Source organism: Lissotriton vulgaris, chromosome 12 (assembly GCF_964263255.1).
Source record: "Lissotriton vulgaris chromosome 12, aLisVul1.2, whole genome shotgun sequence".
In the NCBI taxonomy this organism is placed as follows: Eukaryota; Metazoa; Chordata; class Amphibia; order Caudata; family Salamandridae; genus Lissotriton; species Lissotriton vulgaris.
Window position 1 is genome coordinate 628,049,066 of NC_141700.1, and position 26,803 is coordinate 628,075,868.

Genomic DNA, 26,803 nt, shown 5'->3' on the forward strand with positions numbered 1-26,803 from the left:
TTCTTCAAGTTCATCAGCCCTCAGTTCGGCAGGTTGCATCACTCCTGAGGTCGATGGCATCTTGCATTTTTCTGGTTCCCAACGCCAGACTGAGGATGAGACGTCTGCAGCAGAACTTGGAAGACAAATGGGATCAGACGTCGGCACGACAGGAAGACTAGATTCTTCTTTCTCAGTCCGCGAGAACTTCCATCCCATGGTGGATTCATCGGAAAAATCTCCTGGTGGGAATGCCTTTCCACCAATCTCCTCCGACACAATCCTTGATTACAGACGCCTCACTTCAGGGTTAGGGAGCACACATGGGTCTTCTGCAAACTCAGGACAGGTGGTCGAGCAAGGAGCAAACATATCAGTTAAACATGCTGTAACTACGGGCAGTACATCTAGCCCTCAAGGTGTTCTACCCGTCCATACAGTCCAAGTCAATATTAGTACAAACGGACAACACAACCACCATGTACTACCTAAACAAGCAGGGGGGAACTCACTCTTGCGTGCTGACCCTGAAGTCTCAGGCGATCTGGCATTGGCTCCTGTCCAGGCAGCTCTCAATCACAGCAGTTCATCTGCCAAGGGAGCAGAATTCACAGGCACTCTCTAAGTCGTCACTTCGAAGATCAACACGACTGGGTATTAAACGACAAAGTGGTGGTGGACATTTTTCAGCAATGTGGTCATCCAACCATCTACTTCTTTGCGGACGAGTCGAACAAAAAATGCCACACCTTCACGTCATGGTTTTGCCGACCAGGATCAATAGGGAATTGATCGACTGGTCAGAAACCTTTGTCTACGCTTTTCCACCTCTTCCTCTCATCCCAAAGGTCATAACCAAATTCACACGCTCCAGAATAAGGAGGATTCAGATAGCATCAGACTGGCCATGGCAGTGGTGGTACCGGACCTTCTACATCTTTCGGAGTGTCCACACAGGAGGCTTCCGTGCAGACCAGATCTTCTATCCAAAATGAACGGGTGGATCCATCATCCCAACCTTCCCTAGCTGAACTTAGCGGCGTGGCCCCTGAGGTCCTCCAGTACGGCCACCTGAATCTCCCTCGGGACTGTATGAACATTTTGGGGTAGTCAAAAAGACCTTCCACAAGACATTCCTATTCTTTTAAATGGAAAAGGTTTTCTTTGTGGTGTATACGTAATGGTTTCCACCCTACCCGGGGGCAAGAGGAAGTAATTTTACCTTATCTCCTACATTTGGCCAAGTCAGGTCTTAAGTTTACTTCCATTAAGGTACACCTGGCTGCCATTACGGCTGACAGAAATTCTCCAAATCAACCTTCTTTTTTCCAGCTGCAGGTGGTTAAGGATTTACTTCAGGGTTTAATGAAAGTTCTCCCCCCCCCCCCCATGTCCAGCCTCTTTCTCCTCCGTGGGAGTTGAACCTGGCTTTTTTCCAAACTTATGGGACCCCTTTTGAACCTATGCATAAAGCGACCCTTCAGCACCTTACATGGAAAACCGCCTTTTTGGTGAAGATTACTTCAGCTCGTAGAGTAAGCGAGATTCACACGCTCTGTTCCAAAGAACCGTACATCATTTTTCACCACAACAGAGTGGTTTTAAGGACCCACCCCTCCTTCCTTCCAAAGGTGGTGTCGGATTTTCATGTCAAACTATCTCACTACCTTCTTTCTTTCCCAATCCTTCTACCCCAGCGGAAAGGTCTCTCCATTCCCAAGACCTTACAGAGTTCTGAAATTCTACTTCGATAAGTCCAAGACAATTGGAAAGTCTGATCAGTTATTTCTAAACCATGGTGCCATCAGAACAGGTTTCCCAGCCTCCAAGCGTTCCATTTCCAGATGGATAATGTCTTGCATCAAGCTGGCTCATCAATTGGCAAATAAACCCCTTCTGGCTTCTCCCAAACTGCATTCCACTAGGGGGAAAGCAGCTACAGTGGCTTTTCTACACAATGTACCGATGGCTGAGATCTGCAAGCCAGCCACTTGGAAATCGGTACATACTTTCACGTGACACTATTGTCTCGACTCTGATTCCAGAGCAGATACTCAAGGAGGCCAAGCCTCCTTGAAGAATTTATTTCAATGCTAAAGTCATTTGAATTGATGCTTAGATGTTAATGTCATGTATGGTGCTCATTTGCCCACGGGAAGATGGGATGGGCTTGCTACTCGATTCAAATGCTTATGACTACTGATGAGGATCCCGTGGAAGAGAAGGATACGTTATTTACCTGTAATCCTAGTTCTCGTCCAGGTGTATCCTCATCAAAGCAACCTTCCCGGGCAAATGATCCAAAATTGTCATCTCTTTGTTCCATGGCCTCCGAATCTCCGCAAAGAACAACTGACCTAACTGTCACCCCTGAGGCATGATGGGAAGCTAGGGGTCATGGCTGCCTTAAAGGCACGGTGGCAGTTTTTTGAGATTCTACATTTGCTTTCAGTTTATATGCTATTGAAGTTACAATGCAGCCTATGGACTAACAATGCCTGCCTTTCTCTTTGCAGGACTACTTTTCTGCTGTTCAAGTGTCTTTTGGACTTCCTGATTTGTTTGTGTATGTGCAAAGACAAGATCTCACAGCATTGCTTAGGATAATATATCTGGAAGGCTGCAATGATTATTTATATATATATATATATATATATATATATATATATATATATATATATATATTACCTACTGGCGGTCGCCAGTAGGTAGTTATAGTTAGGATAATTTTCAATGTTAAATCTCAACATTCTATTTTGAATAACTTTGGCGCCGGTTGACGAATCTGCCTGAAATTTTCAGGAAAATGGTCTCATGGCGGTCCGGTCCTTCCCTGAAAGTTTGGGGGGGATTCGTCAAGCGGGGGCCGAGATAAAAGGGGGGTCCCAAAACGCGTTTTCCCCATGTTAATTTCCATAGGGCGGTCGATTTCACTTTTAGCCCGAACGGCTGAATGGATTTCCACCAAACTTGGCAAAATTGTAGGGACTGGTAGCCCGATGTGCCTTTGCTATGTCTCAAGATATGTGCTCCAGTGGATTTTGAGTAATTAAGGTTCAAAAAAATATATATATCTATAGCAGCGCTCCGGTAAGCGCACCGGTACGCGCACCGGGCGCGTCACGCGACTTGCGCGGAGAAAGCTGATTGGCTCTGGGGTGTCTGTAAACATTCTAAACAGTCCGGAGCGGCCGCCATCTTGTGTCTCGGTAGGATCGAGACACAAGAGGTGGCCAAAACAAAGGGGGAAATGACCATAAGGGGGCAGAGTAGACCCCCCTTGACCCCCTAGGTTTGATGTGGGGGCCATAAAAGGGCCCCGCGGGGCAAAAAAAAAAAAAAAAAAAATTTTTGATTTTCGCGGGGTGAGCGCCCGGTACGCGCACCGGTAAGCGTACCGGGGAGTGTACCATGGGGAAAAAGAATGACAGTTTTAAAAGTAGCTGATTAGAAAAAAAAATGTTTAGTTGTTTTTTTTATATATACACATACATATATATAAATGCATATGCACATATATATATGCATATATGTCTATATGTGTGCGTGTAGAGAGAGGTAGAGAGGTAGAGGTGTAGAGGTAGAGAGGTAGAGAGGTAGAGAGTAGAGAGTGAGTAATAGAGAGTAGAGAGTGAGTAGTAGAGAGTAGTAGAGAGCAGTAGAGAGAGTAGCAGAGTGAGTAGTAGAGAGTAGTAGAGTGAATAGTAGAGTGGTAGTAGAGAGTAGTAGAGAGTGAGTAGTAGAGACTGAGTAGTAGAGAGTAGTAGAGAGTAAGTAGTAGAGTGAGTAGTAGAGAGCAGTAGAGAGTGAGTAGTAGAGAGTGGGAGAGAGTAAGTAGCTATAGAGTAGTGGAGAATATTCCAAAGTTTGGCACAGCACCACTTTCACAATGAGTCCAATCAAATCATATCACTTAGAGTACTTATTGAAGCGCTGAATCTTGGTGTATATTCAAATGCTTTTATTTTCCTTAAGTTTATGTACCACAGCCAGCCGAAACGTTTCGTTCTGTACAACAGAACTTCTTCAGGGCGTTCTTATTTCCTTCAAGTTATGTCGGTATCCCGTTGTCATATAACTAGATATTTCTTCCAAATGTTAGACGAGACATAAGTATATTCTTATTAAAAGTGACTAGGTATCAATTTTACCCACACAATTCGGGCAGACTTGAGTAATTTATAGCATCCTCAAAGTCAGTCTTTCAAAAATTCCAAAGTATAGGACATGATAATCCAAATCCAAATGTTTCTCAAGAAAAGTCATTTACAATCGTTCGGAATATCGGTGTTTGGGCAGATATGATCCAGGGACCCCCAGTATGCAAGGGGAATTAGTCCCCCCTCTGCAAAGGCGCCAGTGGCCTGCATTGCAGAGAGGTGTAACAAGGGTGTGGCCTCATTACACTTCTCTGCAATGCAGCTCCCTCGTGCATACTGGAGGCTCCTGGTGGACTAGTTGACCCCAGGGACCCCCAGTATGCAAGGGGAATTAGTTCCCCCTCTGCAAACGCGGCAGTGGGCTGCGTTGCAGAGAGGTGTAACAAGGGGCATAGTCTCATTACACCTCTGCAATGCAGCCCCAGGCGCATACTGGAGGTTCCAGGTGGGCTAATAGGCCCCCAGGGGCCCCCAGTATGCAAGGGGAATTAGTTTCCCCTCTTCAAACATGCACGGGGGCTGCGTTGCAGAGAGGTGTAAAAAGGGTTGTGGCTTCATTACACCTCTCTGCAATGCAGTCCCCTGGCGCATACTGGAGATTCCTGGTGGGCTTTCAGGTCTTATATAGTTAGGAATTAGCATTAAAAAAACCTTTGAAATTCACTGAAAAAAACACAGGTTTCACACCAGTTATAGTTAGGAATTAGCATTTAAAAAACCTTTGAAATTCACTGAAAAAACCATAGGTTTCACACCAGTTATAGTTAGGAATTAGCATTTAAAAAACCTATTAAATTCACTGACAAAACCAGTTATAGTTAGCTGGAAATTTTACTGATATAAAACCAATGAAATTCCACGTTATAGTTAGTTGGACTCACTATAACTTGCGCGTGCAATGCACTGCTGATGACGTCACATATTACATCACTCATGACATGGTCAGTGACATCACTCATGACATCACTGATGACACCATCCTTGTGACATAGTGACAGACCTCCTTTCAGTGTAATGTAACCCTTGAAACACATATTCAAAAATAGAAACTGAAATTTAAAAAAAAATGGAGATACCCATATCAGTTACAACAAGCAATTCAGTAATTCCACCATCTATATGCACATCCAGTCATTCACCAACAGTTCTATATAGTCACTCATACATATACTCACTTATCATATGAAGTGATACACCTATACATCCTGTTACACACCGACAGTCATCCAAAAGTTACTCACACACATACTCACACGTGCAAATAAACTATTGAACATCCATTTATTTGAATATAGAGTTATACACACACTTCCACCTTACTTGTATTGAAAATTACACATATTTATTCTCTTAAACAATCACTTATAGAAACACATACTTATTTAAACAGGAACTCTTACAATCTCTTACTCTCACATATACTCACTTATATACATCAATATTCACATATACTAGATTAAAACATATGTAGTTACTGATAAAGACACTAGTGAGACAGTCATTCACTCACTAACAAACACATATACACACTCATCCATCCATACAGTCCTGCACATATGCTGTCTTCAAAACACATACAAACAGCGAGTCAGTCACTCATGCATCTATGTGCTAAGTAATACCCCCACCAAACCATATAGACACTCATACTGATACTAAGAGAAACATCTAATAACCCATATACATACGCATGTAGCTACTTACCAACACATGTAGCCACTTATAAACAAAGTGAAACAATAATATATAATTTAAATATTTAAACATTACTCACTAATATTTATTTTTCAGAAAGACACATATTCACTGGATGGTGTCATCAGTGATGTCATGAGTGATGTCACTGACCATGTCATGAGTGATGTAATATGTGACGTCATCAGCAGTGCATTGCACGCGCAAGTTATAGTGAGTCCAACTAACTATAACGTGGAATTTCATTGGTTTTATATCAGTAAAATTTCCAGCTAACTATAACTGGTTTTGTCAGTGAATTTAATAGGTTTTTTAAATGCTAATTCCTAACTATAACTGGTGTGAAACCTATGGTTTTTTCAGTGAATATATATATATATATATATATATATATATATATATATATATATATATATCTTCATATATAATTTTTACATATTTTCCAGGGTCCCAGCGCATGGGCGGGAACATTTAAATGCTTATCACTTTGATGAGGATACCCCTGGCAGAGAACTAGGATTACAGGTAAGTAACTTATCCTTCAGCCATATGCATAGTTTCCCTCTGAGTCTCTTGACCCTCAAAACAGCCGTTTTAGTGCCCATCACATCGGCCAGGAGGGTTCGCTAGCTGCAGGCTCGGTTTCTGCACCCTCCATACACTTTTTGTTCCTCAGAAAACTGGTTCTGACAACACGTGCTTCTTTTCAGCAGAAAGTGGTGACACCCTTCCACGGCGGCCAGTACATCACACTGCCAACCTTCTATGGTCCGCCCCAATCTTCCAAAAAAGAAGTGAGACTCTACTGTCTGGACCTAAAAAGAGAGTTATCGTTCTTTATTGATTGCATCAAAGAGCACCTGGTGGACAATCAACCTTTCATTGGGCTTGTTGGAGCAAAGAAAGGAAAAGCTATGCAGAATTGGACCATCTTCGGATGTTTTGTACACTGCAGTAAAATGTGCTACGCTCTGGCCAAAAGTAACCCCCTGAGGGCTTGAGGGCTCATTCCACCAGAGACAAGGCTGTGACCACTGCATTAACTCATGAAATTACTGTCTGATGGTATCTGGTAGTCTGCTGTTAGATCCTAAATCAAAAATCTTTTATATAGGATCACTTTTTCAGTTGTTGGTGGCCACCCAAAAGTCCTGACTAATTTCACAAGCTCACAAAGCTTGCCGGTTTTGCTGGTAAACAGAATAGCAGCTACAACTGGGTCCCCTCAGGTTGTCAGATTGTGAAATTGGTCAGGATGTTTGGTTGCCACCAACAACTGGAAGCCAACCAGTTGCATTTTTTTGTGCACAGTCCTACCCTTTTTAAGTCGAGCATAGGCAGTGTGCATGCACTGACTTGGAGACGTTCTATTCACTATTTGGGCTTTCATTACGCCCCTCGCTGCTGATTGGTTAAAGAGTGTGTCACTCACAAAAGCATGCTTCCTTGAGGTTTCTTTGCGTTATATATCCCGCCTTCTAGTGTCTTGCTCCTTCCCTGGAATATTGGCCTAATTTAGGTATCCTTCATCTTTACTGTATTATCCTTTGTATTTATGCACTATTTTTATCGTTGCAGAGTGCCCATGTTTTTGGAAGGTTCCACCACCTCTCCCAGGTCGCCACTTGCCAGCTCCAGACATCCCGCTATTTGTGTTAATGCACTTCCACCGCTATTTCTTAATGGTGATGCAGACGCTCCTGTCTTGTTTATTTAACTTGTTTAAATTTTATCTTCAATCCAATGGCATAGCAGCATACAGTATGGCTCAAAACCATTTGAAAATGAAATAGGTCCCAAAGGCGTCCCATTTTCTAACCTCTAACAGAGTATGCTGAGCCTCCCGCTGATACAACAGGCATCGCTCTAGCCCTAACAGCAAGGTCGGCCGCTCTAGCCCTTACCCACACCCTCTCCCACCAAGATCAGCAATTATTATGCGTTCCAAAGCAGCGCTGGCCATCTTGTCTTAAATGCACATCAACCACGGGCTGCAGACACCTAACACAGCGTGGATCAGGGAGTGTACCACGGGAAAACTACAAACCCCTGTATGTGCACTGCATAGTAGGCACTATATTGTTTCTTAAACGCCAAGAAAGGTATGCTTATCAGGAGATTTAGTACTTTTTAAAATATACAAACAGAAAATGTTAGCATATTAACCCCTTCCATGCTCATGACGAGCTCAGCTCGTCATGTGCCACGGTGTTCGTGTGCTCATGACGAGCTGAGCTCGTCATAACGGGTCCAACGCTCGCACGCCCTATATAAACTCTCCCCCCCCCCCCGCAAAAAAATCAGCCAATCTATTCCTTATGCCACGTACATATTATATATAATATGCAAGTTTTTTTTCCAAAGGTTCCCTTTTTTGGTCTCTTTTGGGAAGCTAATACACAATTTATTTTATTTTTACCATTTGTAAAGTGCTTGGTTACACCCAACGGTGTGTCCTGGCGCTAGAATCTGAACTTCAGACAGGCAGAAAGACACAGAACAGGCCAAAATCTAGCCTAAAGACAACTAAAACCCGAGTTAAAGAGCAAAAAGCCAGGTTTTTAGTTAGTTATGAAAGGTCCATTCCATGGATTCAGATCTCAAATTTAGAGGCAGACTGTTAACTTTTAAGCTGCAAGGTAACTAAATGATCGAGCTCCCATCCTGGCTCTTTGAATTCCTAGTACCTTGGCCAGATAAGACCCTCTAGATCTTAGATTATGTACAGGAGTAAGGAAGTAATCATGGATTGAAGGTAGCTAGGGCTCTTATTCCACAAAATTCTGTGGCAATAGCACATGGCCTTATAAATGATCCTCTTCTCCAAGGGCAGCCAGGGAAGAGTAGACAGGGCCTTAGAAGCAGATGTTCTTCTTGGAAGATTGAGAACTAGACGCGCCGCTGCACTTTGAATGCGTAGAAGTTTAGTTAGACTGTCTTTAGGTGCTCCTAGATATAACATGTTGCCATAATCCTTTTGAGATGTAACCAGGGCATGGACAATTGCTTTCTTGGCCACTATAGGTAAAATATCAAGGAGTTTCCTTAGGACTTTAAGAGTCCCTAAACACTAAGCAACTACTTTCCAGATTTTATTATTAAACAAGGGTCTTGAATCAAAGCACTCCCCAAGATTTATACATTCTGCTTTAGGGTGGGGATTTGTCTCAGGCAACCAGGCCGAAGACCAGATAGAGGGGGCTTTCCCAACTATCAGTTCCTCAGTTTTATTGCCATTAAGTTGTGGGCAATTATTGGACATCCAGGAGGCTAGCTCCTCTAGACGTAATGAAAAACGGGAAGCAGCTGCCTTTGAATCCTGAGATAGAGTGACAATAAGCTGCGTGTCATCAGCATAGGACAAAATTGTTACATTGTGTTTTTCCACAATTTTTGCAAGGGGGCCAATACAAAGATGAAATAGACTAGGGCTCAATACAGAGTCCTGTGGAACCTCTTGCATAAGGGGAATACTTTCTGACATAAAAGGACGTTGAGCAACCTGAAAACTATGCTCAAGAAGAAAAGAAAGCATCCAGCGCAGAGCTGTACCCCTAACACCACATTGGATTAACCTTCGAAGAAGTATATTTTGTGATACGGTGCCAAAGGTCCAATAATACAAGTGCAACTGTTTGCCCAGCACCTGCACACCTTCTCAAAGTTGCAGTGCCCAGAAGAAAGGCGGATTCCATCAAGTAGGAAGCTCTAAAGCCTGATTGTGTTGGATGAAATGAATTATTCACATTAATATAGTAGTAAGTTGCTTTTTGTCCCTTTTCTCCATGATTTTAGTGGAAGCAAGGAAATAGGACGTGAGTTTTCTAGTGCCATAGGATCAGCAGGTTTTTTCTGTAGGGGAAGAACAGTCGTCTGCGTCCATTTCACAGGGACCTTACCTAGGCAAAACAAAAGTGTTATGAGCTGTTAAACATATGGAAGGATAATTTCCATCCCTGGCATCAAAATTTTGGGCAGGGCTGGATCTGAAGGAGAACCTGACTTGATACCTAAAGCCAGGTCCTTCAGATCATCCAAATCAGGGGGTCTTAAATTCATTTATGCCATTCTCCCTGAAAGATTTATCAGAGAGGATAGGTAGGTTGATGGTACTACGAGCTTCTAAGGGAAAAGATTCATAGATCTTAGCTACTTTAGACGCAAAGCAATATTGTTGCAGTTCTCCATAGATGACGGTGTTCAGTCCAGTGAAGACAGTGATTTCAAAATAACAAAACTTTATTTAGATGAATTGTTAGCTTTCTCTATTTGTTCAGTCTAAAAAGTGCATCTTGTTTTCCCAATGAGCGTATGATCCTTTTTGAGCTCCGTTTTATAATAATCTCTCCTGATAAGGCAGTACTCTTTCCTCCAAATTCGCTCCAAGTGTTTGCAAGATTTGTTTGCTATTTCAAAATATTCATTGAACCAAGGAGCAGAATTCCACAGCTTAGACGTTTTTTGTTGTTGTCCAGGGTGCTATTTCGTCTAAAGCTCCAGATATCCAGTTTTCAATTTGAGAATAGACTAGATTGACATCGTACCTAAGCTGAAGATCACAACATGAGAGGGACTTAGCAAACTTTTCCAGGTTAAACCTAGCCCACGTTCTTCCCCTGATCATCTGATTAGGCTAATTAGTGGAAAAGGAACTAAGAAAAGGCAATAATCCCAACCCTATTGCCCACGACTATCAAATCCAATTAAAACCACACATCCACTACAAACCACATACATCCACTTCACTACAAACAAACAAAACATAAGTAAAGCACACTGTCATTTACAACGCCAATAGCTCCTTTCACAAATGTGAGACCGATTGCATTGTAAATGTTTGTTGTATCAGCTTCCAGCACACTTAACAACTAAGCCAACCATTGTTTTATAGCTCTGTCACTTTCCTGTGTGGGTGGTAAGTTCCAGGGGTAGGGTTACCAAGGGCACCAAACACTTCTGGGACCTGTGTGACAAGTGTGGGAACTATTGGAAAGGTCATAGAGGCAGATATTTATTTGTTTGAAATGTCCTATCTGGTATTTGATTCTCACTGGGTTCCCCTTTGTCACAAGCTGAGATTTATATATCTTGAAGATCCTCCAGAGGTTTCCAAATCCCTTGCTGTAGGATAACATTGAAGATGGATATCTATGTGAAATGGGTATAGTATCATTACATCCAAGTGGTCCTGAACACCACCACAGAAGATGGCAGGACCTTCCTTTTCTTTTGTGTATATCTTCCTTTTACTGCCATTTATTTCTCTACTAAATAAGAAACTCTACTAACAAGTAAATAAAGAACAGATATGGGCTTATTACAATCAGAGACAGTGTTTTACAGTCTAACATAGAATGTGAGCAGGTATATTTTTACATTTAAAGACAGGTTTTTATATTCATTGATGCAATTCTTAAAATAAATATAATGATTCAACATCCAAATGTAGCTCGTAGACTACCTTTATAGCTATTCAGATGATGTCAACAGGACACCTGAAGCACAGTGATAAAGAACATCAATGCAAATAAAGATAATACTGATAAAAATTAAAATGGTGTTGTTGGACTCGCTGTGAAATTATGCCTCTTCCTCCTACAGGTCATTGTAGGGCCTTTGCTCACACATCCAACAAAAAACCCAAATAAAATTTGTTGTGGAAAAAAAATTACTATTTTGTTCAGGAATTCAAATGTTGACATTATTAGGGTAGACTTAACACGATTAGCCGGACACGTTAGGGTTTGATCCATTCTACATGGGTCCTTTAATGCCAGTGGCAAAGTAACCAGCCTTAACAGACTTCTTCTTAACAATTTTGGATTCATATCTTAAACCTATCAATGGGAACTAATGGTAGCAGCCACTTGAAACAAACAGAAGAATGGCACTCCACTTTCCATGCAGAGATCTCGGCTGAAAACTGAGCTGTCTCAGTCGTAGCCATGTGTGAAAGGCATGCAATACATAAGTCAGGAAAAGCACGAACCTCACACGAAGGGCAAGGGAACGGAAATGGCAACAGCACATACCAGATCAGGAGCAAAGACTGCATTGGTAAATACGAACACAAAACTGGTATATATTATCAGAAAAAACCTCACCTTGCAAACCCGTGCCAGCTCATACTGCAGATCCTTGATCGCATTGTTCTTCGAATCCAAGACATCCTGGGAGATAAAATTGACAATCTTTGTCAGCTACTTCATATTAGTACATTGTTTAAATTGATTCGTTTTATTAATATAATGTGTTGTCTTAAGGCGGACTTTTTAATGGATTTTGTAGTGTGATGAAATGTGATTTGTGTAAGAATTTAACTGCTGGTGTGTGAGTATGATGATGTGATGCTTTTGCGGATCTCAGTAAAAAAATGTAAATAAAAAAAATCTTTGTCAGTTACCTCTCTCCTAGTGTTGGTAGATGTATTTGTGTGAATGGTGTTACAGATACAGAGGTTAACCTTAAACGGGAAATGGCCGCCTCCTTTGGTACTGCCAAAAGCGGATTGTTCTATGGGAGTAGGACCTAGCAAATGTGTTACATGATTTAAAATCCCAGTTTCCAAATGACACTGAATGCTAGCCTTTACCAAGCCAGCTTATATCCCTTTGCACCAGTTACATCACAGGTGCTACCACCTATTTCCACAATCCAATGCCCGATGTGAATACAAACATTCTGCTCATCACGTTATTTCCCCAATGGAGCACAAAATGTACACGTAATATTCTAAAGAACCGAGGTGCCAGCGCCGTCCCTGACCCATGGCCATGCTTTAGCCAATCCTGTGGTGTTTGTGTACTACTGCTCTTGCTGCTACTTTAAGTATGGTTTTATCAACTTGAACGTATTAAGCACATTCATAAAATGACCATATTTATACCTTTATGGTAAATTATGTAAACTTTGAAGGTCATGAAGCGACCACAGCACAGTCAGTGTTGTCCCTGACCCCAAGACATCTTGATTTGTATAACCATCTGAGGCCTGAGCCTGTAGATAGGGCCAACCACCCATCACCAGAAGTCTACAAACCACTACTATAATTGGTCTTCTGAACCAAGTCCATTGCGAGGTACCACTCGAGGATATAGAAAGTAGGTAGGGAGAGGGTGACCGCATTCTTCAGCTGCTGATAAGGGTTTCAGCTGATCCAGGAAGGGCAGGACAAAAGGTTAGGGCACCTGGTGTGCTGGTAACCTGGAGTGCTTCAGAACTCAGCAGTCTGATCTTTCTAACAACTGTCTTAGTCACAGCATGAATTAGTGAGCGAAAAGAAGCTAACAGAGTCTTGGGATAAGGCTCCTGATCCTTCAATGCTGTGATTAGGTGCAGTCATGTTGCGCTCACCCACCCTGACGGTAGCTGCACCATCCAAGGCAAGTAGTTTCACCAACTTGGCTCCCCTCACAACGGACCATCCATAGAAGTGCAGGTTTAGCAACTGGAAAAACAATGCTACTCAATCTGAAGTCCACCTAGCTCTAATCCTCCATTTTTGTTCTTGCATTAAGACAGTGATTCCCAAACTGTGCGCCGCGGCACCCCGGTGCGGCGTAATGAGGTGCCTGGGGCGCCGAGCGCACACTGGGAAATTGCTACCAAGGGCCCTCAGCCGTCCGTCATTCGGCGGGCACGGCTTGGACGCAGTTTAATGCTGTGTAACTTGTGGTCAGGCAGGAGTGAGTACATGGAGGGAGTGCCTGTTGGCGGTATGGCTGGAAGGCTCAGGTATCCAGGGTCGGGAGGCAGGAGGGGTCTGCCACTGCTTGGGAGAAACTTCCAAAACTTAACATTTTCAGATAAAAGTAATGAGACGTTAAGAGCCAGGAAGGGGCAGAAAGATGAGGGGGCACAGGAGGGAAAGAGAAGACTAAAATAGAAGAGAGGCAAAGAGGAATCCATAACACTTAGAACACTTTGGCAATCCGTGTGATAATAGTAAATGCCAGCGGAGTGCGCACCAGCCTCAGACTGAATGGAACCCAGTCGAGAAGAGGGAGGGAAGAGAAAAGACAAAAAAAAAAGGAAGTGTGTGGGAGTGAAACACACACATAACGTGAGACTGTGAGAGAGAGAATGAATAAGAAGGAGAGAGAGAGAGATGGAAAATAGAAAGACAAAGGCACCAAGAGATAGGTAAGAGAGAGAGAGACAACGACACAGAAAAACAGAGAGACCAGGACAAAACAAGCACTGGCGTTGCCAATAGGTTTCACATTTGGAAAGTTGGAGCTATTGGTTTTGTAAATGACATTTTATATTTATATATTGTTATAGACAATGCCAATAACGATATATAAATATAAAATGTCATTTACAAAACCAATAGCTCCAACTTTCCAAATGCGAAACCTATTGGCAACGCCAGTGCTTGTTTACTTTTATATTGCTTTTCCATACATCTCTAAATGACGAGCTATAAACGTTTTGCTCTGCTAAAGCGTGTTTTGTATAGAAAAGAACAAAATTCTTGAATGTTTGTTGCTCAAAAACACGCTGCTTTCTTTCATCCGTGGACTTTCAATTATGATTCTAATTGCCAACTTTTTCTCTATCACTGGACTGTTTGCCGTCGCTATTGCAGCATGTTGCAGCTTTGATGTAACACACTAAGAAAGTGTTCTCCTTTTTAATAATCAGCACAAAAAAAGCATAAAATAGACAAAAAATAAGTTGGTGTACTTCGAAGTTGTCAACAATTAAGACGTTCACCAATGGAAGTCAGTTTTGTGATTAACTTCATACATGAGTTACCATAATAAAAGTTTCTATATTGCTCTTCTGATGTTTTGATGCGCTACAAGCAGTGTGAGCTACTGTTTCCCTGTTTACCTGCACTCCATTTATCCAACTTGGAAAATGGAAAGCTAAGTCAGTCAGCCTTGCTACGATTTGAGCCCTTGAGGTACAGATCACCACAAATTTCAGCAGCAAACATTCAACTCACTAAGCCCCCCTTTCTGGAGAATTCTTCCCTGTTTTCGATTATGCTTTTATAGGGTGAAGTTACTAAGGAGGAAAAAATCCATTGACTCTTCTATACTTCTCAATGGAACTTTGACTGTTACAGGTGCACTCTTGAAGGTGTGCCTTCTCTTTATGACTATGGTGCAACAGCACGAAAAGGTACACAAAAGAGGCATGCGCTGCTTTGTCAAAAAATAATAAAAACCAAGTGGGAGAGGCTCCAATTTAATTAAAAAACGATGCCCTTAGCCGTGTCCCTTTTTTCATAGCACAAAGCTATTTCCCCTTTGGACGGTATCATTTCCTTCCAGAGAATGTCTGGAGTATGGATAAGACATGAGCAAGTGTACAATACAAATGCTTGTCTGAGAAGCTAAATTTCTAGTGGGTGGTAGGTAAGAATTGCTAATCTGATCTGCTTGAGTAAACTTAAAACAAGGATTAGGGTAAGATTCCCGAATATGTTAATCTTCCTTTACAGAAGTAAACTCCAGTCCTGCCATCAACCCCATGATTTAAAGTTTGTGCGAACAATGAACCAATTAAACTTCAGAAAGGAAAAAAATCTCCTGCACAAGTTCAGAGATTGTTGTCCAAAATACTGAATCGTTTTCATTCTTAGGTTTTTGGCTCGGTTGCAGAGGACCAGGAAACAGGGCAGCATTATGTTAGCGTGCACCCGTAATGTATTTCCAATTAAAAGCACTTTCGACAAACTTGGTTTTACATCTTTCATGTTACTGCGGCAATTATTGAATAACCACAGATCCAAGACAAACGAGTTACACACTAGGGCTACAGAATTAAAAAAAACCTGAGACACGAAATTGTTCGTCCAGGGTTTGTTTACTCGTGAGAGATTTGGAATCGTCGTTTGCAAAATGGAGGTCTTACTTCTTTGGGCAGCGGCCACACACGCACTAAAAAAAGACACTAGTGAGTTACAAATTATCCATATGTTTAAGAATGTGCGGTCGCTGAACGTGATTCATACGCCTGGAGTAACACTGCGGTAAAGGCAAGTTTTCACGATGCAGTGATTTGTTACCACATAAAAATGTCATCTCATTAGCACAAGTATAGGCGCCCAGGATTAGCACTTGCCTTTAAAGGATTAAAACCACCCAAGAAGTTCGGTAATCCTCCGAAACTCGCAGCTCTTCGGCCTTCAAAAGACACCATCAAATAGCTGAAATTGATAGCTTTAAATGAAAATCCAACCTAACAGTATTGACAAACATGCTGGTCTCCGTTGCCGTTGCACCGTCACCGTGTGTGTCGAGGGCGCAGTACTAGTAAGGTGGTTTCTTTGTGCTAAAGCTTCGTCTTTGTTTTGAGTGGTGTTCTGTCCGCCACCATTGCATGAAGTGTTGAGAGTTGTCTGGCTAAAACAGTCGAGTCATACTGCGAGATAGTTTGGAGGTAGAGGAGGGAGTCTGTTGTATGTAAACCCAGAAAAACAGAGCTGCCACAGTTATCTGCATTGAACAAGTGAGGGAGATTAACAGAGGGAAATAAAAAAAAAAAAGATTGCAAAACAAAACAAGGGAAGCCGGATGGGGGCGGGAGAGCCTGGTGGGGGGGCGGGAATGCGAGCGAGGGGAGAAGTGTGGCAGGCAGATGCGCGGAGGGAAGCCAGATGGGGGCGGGAGAATAGGGAGAGGAGATGCGCGTGGATGGGGGCGGGAGAGCCTGGTGGGGGGGCGGGAATGCGAGCGAGGGGAGAAGTGTGGCAGGCAGATGCGCGGAGGGAAGTCGGATGGGGGCGGGAGAATATGGAGAGGAGATGCGCAACCTTGTGTGGTCATGTGACCCGCTTTTGTGGTCACGTGACTCCCATGCACTGTGAAGAAACCGCAGTGGTTTCACGAGTCGATCAAGCCCTTGAATTTTCGCCTATTACATTTGCAAGCGAATGATAATAGGCGAAACCTAAACAGGGAGTGAGAGAAAGTCTTCGAAGAGAATATAGAGCACTAAAGACCAACACGGACACCCAGGCACTGTGGAGGACATGAGCCTGTTTGTTAGAAGAGCGCCGCCATTAGCTCCCTCCTGAAAGGGGGGCGCTGATGGTGGTGGTGGTGGGGGGGGGGGGGGGGGGGGGTCGTAAATCTGTAGGAAGGGAGGTTCATCATGCTGGCAATGTCTGGGGGAGGGGGGTTAGGGTGGGGGAGGGGCTAGCTCTCCCTGACGTCTTTCCTTCTGCTCTGAGGTGGGATCAGACGTCACCTCTCAGCATCCCAGAACGTGGTGTACAATGATGCGGTGCTTCAGATAACCCGGTGGCTGCCCACTGGGGCCCTGTGGGTTAATATAAGACTTTTACATTGGATTTGTGCCGCTGCTGGCAGCCAAGCGTTTCCTACAGCTCTGGTGAAACCGCCTTTGTGGCTTGTGGAGGGCGCCCTTGCCGCATAATTCTGCATCATCACCCGAAGCTGCTTTGTTAGATTTCAAGGCCCAGTAGGCGGGGGGGGTTCAATCACCCGAGATCACGGCACTATCTCAACGAGCTCTGTGATCTTCTGGTAAACGGGGGGCCTTTCCAGAGAAGCACAGTGTGCAGGCTGGAGCACTGAGCACCCCCTGACCACCCACTGCAAGGTGCGCCACCTGGCCACCCACTGCAAGGTGCGCCACCTGGCCACCCACTGCAATGTGCGCCACCCACTGCAAGGTGCACCACCTGACCACCCACTGCAATGTGTGCCACCCACTGCAAGGTGCACCACCTGACCACCCACTGCAAGGTGCACCACCTGACCATCCACTGCAAGGTGTGCCACCCGACTATCCACTGCAAGGTGTGCCACCTGACCACCCACTGCAAGGTGCACCACCCGCCCACTGACCACCCACTGCAAGGTACACCACCCGACCACTCACTGCAAGGTGCACCACCCGCCCACTGACCACCCACTGCAATGTGCACCACCTGACCACCCACAGCAAGGTTTCCCACCGGACCTCCCCCACACAAGGTGTGCCACCTGACCACCCACTGCAAGGTGCAGCACCAGGCCACCCGCAAAGTACACCATCTGACCACCTACTGAAAGGTGTGCCACCTGACCACCCACAGCAAAGTGCACATCACCATTAAAGTAGCAGCGGCTTGAAACACAACTAAAGTTGACGCCACGAATGCCAGGGTCAGCACCAGACTCGCAAGCTCAAACAGCACACTTACAAACCAGCTCTCACTCATGCTCTTTTTAAACTCACTCACACTCTTTCTCACTTCCATACTCACACTGATTCAGTGCAATGCACTATCACTTTCACTCACTTGTCCTCATTCTCAGTCTCACTCGTTCAAAGTCACAATAGCAGTCACTCACTCCCGTCTCTCGCTCACTTTCAAACACACACTCATCTGCATGCACACAACGTTTGAAAGATTATGTTTGCACTTCCATGTAGCTGCCTGCCCTGGTTCACTCCAGCTCCTCTCTTGCTAGCGGTGAATGAGTTCTACAGCCAGGCACATAGCTTTCTCCGCATAGGCCTGCGTGAAGCCTTTGCGCAGGTACTGGGACCCATAGTCCTGCACCTGCATGCGTCACTCTGGGTCGGTGAAGCCACTCATAAGGAGCCCTCCTTTTTAGTGTAAAAATAATGCTGGTGATACTGATTACGACAGACCAAGCTCGCATAAATAAGGGTTTGGTACCAGGCACTGGATTGGGATGTAGCCAAATTAATTGCCAGTGGATGAGATTAATAATTCAAGCATTTCAACCATCATTGCGTCCCAATTACTTTAAGGAAGACAACAGGAAGTACTCTCGAGGTCGGGCTTACATCCCCCCCACCCGCCCACCAGTAAAAAAATGGTGGGGAGCCACGGCCAACTGCCTGCATTAAGTGTTTCCCTGAATCCAGTGCAACTCTTGCAGTCCTTAAGAAGACATCCAGGTTATCTGAAACCTGACATCATGAGACCAAGGGTGCAACCAGAGGAGAGAAAGTGAATTGTCAGGAAATGCCCAGAGAAAAGATGGGTAGGAGATCACACTGAGCTCAATCGTAAATAAGTTCTCAGCACTCCAAATTGAGGTCTTTCACACCTTTTAAACATTAAAAGAAGAGACACAGGTTCACATAAACTTGGGAGTTGTTTGTACTGAGCTACAAGTCTTCTAGATTCTCATTATTGGCCTAAGTGCAGTTCTCATCAGGCTTTTCTGTGTGCTTGAGTCAGAAGTTAAGTGGTTTTTCTTTAGTACTAGCATCACATCTGACAGAATTACCCATCCTTTTGTTATGTTACTGGCTTTTGCATAGCGTGTCTCCCAAAGGAGTATCTCGGCGCTTGCTACTACACAATGGAACAGTGGAATCAAAACAGTTACGTTTTTAGAAGTTTTTTAAACTTGTAAAGGTCGGGCGGGATTGGATATACAGAGGGAGTTCATACCAGTGAAGTGAAGCAAGATAAGAAAATTAATGACCCCCGAACTTGGCAGGCGAATGAGAGGGATCCTTAGGAGTTCTTTGTTTGTGGACCTGAGCAACCTACAGGGTTGGTAGTGGAGGAGTCTGGAATAGAGGTAAGTGCGTCACGAATGCTTAGTGCTTTGAAAGTCAAGCAGCGAACTTCGAAGATGACACGTTTTCCCGATTGGCAGCCCAGGTAAGGCTTTTAAAATAGGTACGGAGGAAGACCGTAAAGGGAAGTTGCAGATAGACGCACTGCTGTATTTTGCACTACCTGTACTTTAGACAGCAGTGTGTCATTAGCTGCCACTGGCAGTGCATTACCATAGTCGAAGCGACTATCAATTAGTACATGGCCAGGGTCTTTATAGAAGTGGAGGGACACCAGGGAAAAATATTTTTTTAGGAGACGCATAGTGGCAAAGCAAGTGCCACAGGCAGTGCTAACGTGATCCTTCAAACAGAAGGTTTGGTCCCGTTTGATACACAGCCTGTTTAGGAATTGGGGCAGGACCAATTTCCGCAAAGCCACCAGTCCACAGACTAGAGCTTTGCTAAATAGTACTATCTCAGTTTACTCGCTATTCAATTGGAACCAGTTTTTGGTAATCCAATCAGCGACTTCTCTCATGCAGCTAGCAAACTGAGATTTAACCATTTCCAGATCTTGCACAAAGGAGATGAGAAGTTGGGTGTCGTCAGCGTATGATAGGGTCTCAAAAACACATGATCCTCTGGTTTGCGCCAGGGGCGCTACGTAGACATTAAATAATGTCCGGCTCACTGAGGAACCCTGCGGAACTCCTTTATTAAATAGTGGGGTGCGTTATTTAAAGGAGTCTAGAAAGATGGTTAGGGTTCAGTTATTATGGAAGTCCTTGAGCCAGTGTAGTGTGCCCTGCCATATATTACAGCGTCATTCAGTCTGCGGACTAAGATCAGGTGATAGACCTATCGAAGGCCGCGGACAGATCTAGTAAGACCAACATGACTGGTGTGCCTGCACCTAGTGACAGTCTGATGGTATCGGTGACTGCCACTAGTGTGGTCTTTGTGTTGTGCGTCACTCTGAATCCCTTTGATTTTGAGTAATGGCCATTGATGTCAAGTTTTTAATCATCCTCAAAGTACTTGGGAACAGTGTACAACTTTAACTATTAGATGCCACTTTTAGGGGCACTGGAAGGCAGGGGCTTTTGTCCTCATTTATGGCTGCATGATCATCCAGAATTCTGTGGTGAAGGGTCAGGAACGATGGACCTGAGTAAGTATGCAACAAGCACACCTGTCACTCCTTGTCTGCAGTGCCTCCAGTTAGCCATCCTTTATAGGCAGAGATATTCTGCTTAACATTCCTGGGCCTGTTGGATACTGTAATTTGTGTCATAATTGAACATAATATCGTCATATGATTACCATCAAACCTGCACTGATAGGGACACTGGTGGTTCTTTCTAGTTGTGTTTTTACCCATTTCCCCAAGGCCAATTTTATGACCAATGAGGCAAACCTTTTTACTTTCAATTACTTTTCTAGATGGGTGAAGTAAGTGCTACAAGCAACAAAGCCAGTGTAATAGCAACATATGTTTAGGTCTCGGCTAGCGTAGGCTGCGCTTGCGCAGTCTCGCTGGCCAGATTTTATGTCTCTAGTACGGGGCTTAAACAAGCTAGCTCTTCTCCATTGGCTGGCTTCCTAAACGGCGGCCAGCCATTGGAGAAGAGCTTTGTCAGTCACTTTAAGCCTCGTCCATTTCAGATTAAGGGGCGTGTTTTTTCCTGTCCTTTCTCTCAGTGATGTCCTCAGGCAAAAACACGCCCCCCAGTCTGAAAAGGACGGGGCTTAGATACAACTGGCGACCGCTTGCTTTACTATAGCGATCGCGAAAGTGCTTGTTTACTTCTTTACTTTGTATTGGTCATTCCTCTGAATTCTCCAAGTGCAATAAAAAAGACTTCTATCATTTCCCTCTGTCACCACTTTCCCGCCCCCCACAGAAACCCCTCCCTCTCCTGCCCCCCTCTTCCCGCATTTAAAATAATAAAAAAATCGAATCGCCGTGAACCGCATGGGGAGTCAAAGTTTTGCAAGTTTTCCCAAAGTTTTTACAAAACACAACGCAAAAAAAAAATCTGAATGCCACTGTATGACTGCAGCATTTGATATCCGCAAACATTTAGGAGAAGCTGTTCTGCTCACACACCCCGGGCCCCTCAGGCTTCCTCTGGCCCTCCCACGCCGGCAGCTCCCGGCGCTTCAGCAGAGGGAGACAGACACACAGAGAGGGACCGCGGCGGGAAGGGCAGGCGCAGCTGCATCCGGACCGCTGGATCATCCCGGCAGCCCACCCTCATCCTGCGGGGAGTGGGGGGGGGAGAAGGGAGTAGGGGGGGGCAGATAAGCCCCGGAGAACAAAGCTAAGCTAAGCGCTGCAGGCACCAGAGTTCTGTCCTCCGCCGTCGGACACACAGCCCAGTATCCGGGCCTCCGGAGATGGGCCAGTGAGGTAAGAGAGCGCCTCGCACTTCTGCCCGGGATTACTCCCCCACCCCCCAATTCTCTTCCAGTCAGAGGAGCTGCCCGGCCATCCCCGGGGTGCAGCTCTCCGTGAAGGATGACGAGGTTAATGAAGCGCCGCTGCTGTAGCTGCGCTCACAGGTAGCTCTTGGCTTGGAGCCCATCATTTTCCATCTCTGGCTGAGTTTTGGGTTTCACGCTCTAGTTTACTGACTCTTTCCAAGACTAGAGGTTGATTGCGTAGAGTTCTGTGGGTAATAATGCATCAGCTCCCGCCAAAGACCACAACCAATTCTCATTTCATTTTTTTCAAAAAACCTTTTTCGTTTTTATAAAAATGAAAAAGGTTTTTTGAAAAAAATGAAATGAGAATTCAAACACTAAAAAGCGATTAATGAGCTTACAGATGTATTGATGGTCAGTGTTTACATCGTTATTTCAGGAAATCAGGAAATCGCAGCAGCACTGGCAATTGGTTGTGGTCTTTGGTTATGATGTGCTCAGCCTTGCTGCTTATGAGCCAAACCCTTTATTGTTATTTATATATATATTATCAGCTCCGCCAGGCACGAGCTGCCCGGATACAGGAAGACATGTCACCAGGCACGGGTAAATAAATGTCTGAATACAAGAAGATAGCCGAGCTCTTCCTGACAGGTGAGAGAACCCTTTCCTCCTGCAGCCCTACAACCAGTGGCATGTCCAGGTGCCAGAGGCAGGGCCGGACTGGAATCGCTTCATTCTACAAAATGTCCACATGGTCCCCATATGCTGGAGGGGAGAACGTGCCTTCCACGCCTTCCTCCCTCTCCTAAAATGATTCCACTCCCTGGACTTCAGTGGTATCATCCACCAGGGACTCTCGCGTTCACCCTCCTGGGAGCCTCAATATGCCACTGAAAATGCACAAAGACCCAATATTTCAGTCCAGATTTTCGTTCTACAAATCATTGATACACACAGCTTTTGGCCAGTTGTTTAATTTTAGATTTTGCTGGACTACAACTCCCAGAATGCACCGCTGCTTTTATGAGAACTCGGCACTTGAGGTCGCCAATGACATGGAATTAACTGTCAATCTCAGTTAGGTGTGCACAGTTTGAGAATGATACTGCACTCAGTCCCCCACACACACAACCCCACACACACACAAGCCCCCCACACACACCACACACAACCCCACACACATCCCCACACACACACACAACCACACACGCACAAAAGCACACACACAACCACACACACAACCCCACAACAACACACACAACCCCAAACACAACACAACCCCAAAACACACAACCCCACACACACAACCACACACACACCCCCTCACACAACCAATCTATTGCCCTCAGACTATCTATCTATCTATCTATCGCCCTCCCTCTATCTATCTATCGCCCTCCATCTATCCATCGCCCTCACTCTATCTATTGCACTCACTCTATCTATCGCATCACCACAGCCCCACTCAGCACCACCACAGCATCACTCAGGGGCACCACAACATCACTATGCGCTACCACAGAATTACTGAATGCCACAGCATCATTCGTCGCCACCACAACATCAATCAGCGCCACCACAGCATCATTCTGTGCAACCATTCAACAACAACTGGTTCAAATATGTTCTCTCAATGTTTCAAACTTTATTACAAATGTCACAAAAAGATCTTAATATTTCACTTCTGTTCTTGAATTTTCGTCACAATAAAATACACTGAACATAATCTTCACAAAAGTTATTTACTAAAGTTTAAGCTATTGCCATTATAAATTACAATAACTTTTATTTAAGTGTTAATTATTTAAAAAAAATAAAAGCCATTGTTATTTATAATATCAATACATCTAAGTCACGTAAATACAACACATATTGCATTACAAATGCTATAGGTGTCACATTTGCGAAAGTTATAACTATTGGCATTGTAAATGACAAAGCTATTAATTTGGCTATTTTCAAAACCAACACATAAAAAAAAATTGTCATTTACAATACCAATAGTTCAAACTTTCCTAATGCGAAACCTATTGCATTGCTCTGTGTGTGTGTGGCTGTGTGAGTGGCTCTGTGTGTGTGTGTGTGTGTGTGTGTGTGTGGGTGTGGCTCTGTGTGCGGCTCTGTGTATGGCTCTGTGTGTGTGTGTGGGTGCAAATGCAATAGGTCTCGCATTTGTGAGAGATTAAGCTAATGGCATTGTAAATGACAATGCCATTTATTTGTATGTTTTAAAAACAAAAATAATGTCATGAGCAATGCCAATAGATCTAACTTTAACAAATACGAGACCATTGCATTGTAAATGCTTGTTTTAGCTTTGTAGCCTCCTCTGTATGCTTGACAGATACTGAACAGTGGAAATTGATAGCTTGTGCTTCTTCCAATGAACCACTAAAAGTTAAATGGCATACTGTCGTCTATATGGATTTTGTACCACTACATTAGGGGGAATACGTTGTGATCTAGAGCACACTTTAAAAAAAACCTCTTGTGCCCAGTTAAACGCAGCTTTAAATCTATCAAAAGAATGTGTGGTGAGGGGAAGAATCGATCAAGAACAATAAAAGCTTTATCCTATGCAACAAGTGGCTCTGGTGGAGGGTGAGAAAAGGGAAGGGATGGGCATTTCCTGAAATAGTGATGGCTTGATATACCCAACATGCATCTGGGAAAGCAGGTATGTAGGAGAGAAGAAGATTCTATGCATAACATTGTAACCATGCAGGGAGGAAAGGTTCCATGCTATTTTATACTCAGGAGAGTAGAAGCAGATAGCTCTATTTACATACAGAGGTACCATTAAACTGAGCAAGAGAGTTGGCATTCGGCTAGCAACATTCTAGTATGCTTTAAGGTTGTCATATTTACACAGACACATCCATGCACTGAAAGGGTTGACTGTGGCCAGAACACCGGAAAAAGTTTCTGTTTGTGACTAAAGCGTTGGGCCTCTTCCAATTTATGACCAAAACACCATGCATATACAGATGTCCTTTAGGCAATGCCCTGCACATTTAGATTCGGAGCCTAACAAGGAACCAATGCAACTAAACTTTTTTCTGAATACCCTTTCCCATGACAATCATTTGTTTAAAAGGAGGGCGTTTTGTGGGCAGTTACGGAGGCTCGCTGCGACTTAGTGCAGATGAGGTGTTGAGAAGCAGGGAGACCCAAGGCACGCTATGGCTGTAGCCATTGGCAAAACTAGCACAGCAGTGGACATCCGGCAAGCCCCCGCTCGATTCTGGTCCCCTGAGAGGGTCTCACCAATGGGGATGTGCTCGCCGGGAGATGGAGGCAAGGGACTGCGCGTCAATGTGAGACACGGTGTCAGATCTGGCCCCGCTGTTGGGTAACCACCGGGGCAGAGATTCCGCAGAGGCTTTGGGTCCAGAATGATCAGCGGTTACATTGGGCCTTGGAGACTGAAGTTGCGACACGGCAGGTGAACTGAATTAAAGGATTCTAAATGAGTATAGCATACATGAAAAATCTCAGACTTTAACCAGCGCAAGGCTTACTATACCAAGTTGCATGGCTGCGATGTGTGAGCAGTCTCTGTGTGGCTCCTTAGTGATATCCTTGCATGAAGCTCCTCTATGACAGCAGCACGAATTCAGGTTTTATGGGAAAAATGCCTACATGCAGCAACGTTGTAGTAGTTGCCTGTATCTGACTGTGCGTAGATGCTCTGAGGCACACCTAACTCAAAGGTGGTTTGTGACAGTGGCCTACATGTGGATGCTCTATAACTGTATCTTGCATGAAACTTTTCTTTGCTAGCAGCCTACATGCAATTGCTTCATGACAGCAACCTGCATGTACCGCTTCTGCAAAAACAACTCATTGCTACTCCTCTTTGTCTGTATCCTGTGAATGGCTTTAGCTAGCCTGTAGCTTTCAAGAAATGGCACAGATTTTAAATACTACTGCAGCCAGAATGGAGATCCTGTGTACTCACGCAGTCTGCATGTGGCTTCTGTCCATTGCCGAAGCCTACGTGCATGACCCGTACACTGCTATAGCCTGCATGTTGCTCCTACATCTTTCTGCAGCCTACACTTCTCTACTCCTTCATGCTTAGGCCTATTTGTAGCTCTGGTATATTTCTGTAACCAGCTTTTACGTACAGCTGCATTTTCCATGCTGCTCTTATGTATGGCTGGAAACTGCATGTGGTTGCACCATTACTGTAAGCTACCTGCATCCTCTCTGATGTTGCTGCCTATGTGCTGCTGCTTTTACTCAGCAGCCTGCATGTGCCTGCACCTGGATGGTTTTCCAAATCATTTTCGACACTGAACTGTTCATACATCCCCTAAACCCAGCCCAGTACCTCGAGTTTGCGTGTGACAATGGTGAGCGCGTTGGGGTCCAGGTTCGAGGCGGACAGAACTTCGTTGAGCTGCGCCTCCTTCTTTTCCAGGGTGTCAGATAAAGCCAGAAGCTTGCGCTCCAGGAGAAGGTTTTTGAAACCGGTCTTCTGCTGTACATCCTGGATGGCTTTAGTGAATTTCTTGTAGAGCTCGTCCCTCTCTGCCTGCACCTGTTCACAAAAAAGGCATTTAAAATCACATTACACAACCAGATTGATTAATTAGAATCTTCAAGAGCTTAAATACAAGTGACAGGAATTACAACAATTAAAATGATCAATTGAAGATTTAGAGACCACAAGTAACAAAGCCTGGCTTAAAATAAATGAAAGAGAGGCCGCCGCCACCTAGCCCACAGTGGTACACACTTTAAAAATGAGATATCTGTAAAGATAATCCCTTTCTACAAACAATCATACATTCACAGACATGCTTATGAGCAAAACACAGACCTGCCTTGAGCTGTATGTAAACATCGAAACATGCAAAAACAGAGTTTACACAACAAGGGAAAACGCATACATTAACTTGCATGCAAAATAAATGCTACCATAACACGCATTCTCTAGAGATCTAAGTGTAAACTCGCTAACCAAAGCCATTCAGTAATGAACATCACAGCTGGCTTGCACTCATTCTGATATACCATAAGGA

General features: G+C 44.2%; 1 protein-coding gene across 1 annotated transcript in view; it reads right to left on the reverse strand.

Annotated features, from left to right (window-relative positions):
- Positions 1 to 26,803, reverse strand: part of DRC4 (dynein regulatory complex subunit 4) — a 99,053-nt gene that overhangs the window by 10,907 nt on the left and 61,343 nt on the right. The window contains exons 9-10 of the mRNA XM_086945779.1: positions 26,110 to 26,319; positions 11,939 to 12,004 (exon numbers count right to left, since the gene is read on the reverse strand). Of these exons, the coding sequence (XP_086801905.1) occupies positions 11,939 to 12,004; positions 26,110 to 26,319 (276 nt within the window). The remainder of the gene's footprint in view (positions 1 to 11,938; positions 12,005 to 26,109; positions 26,320 to 26,803) is intronic.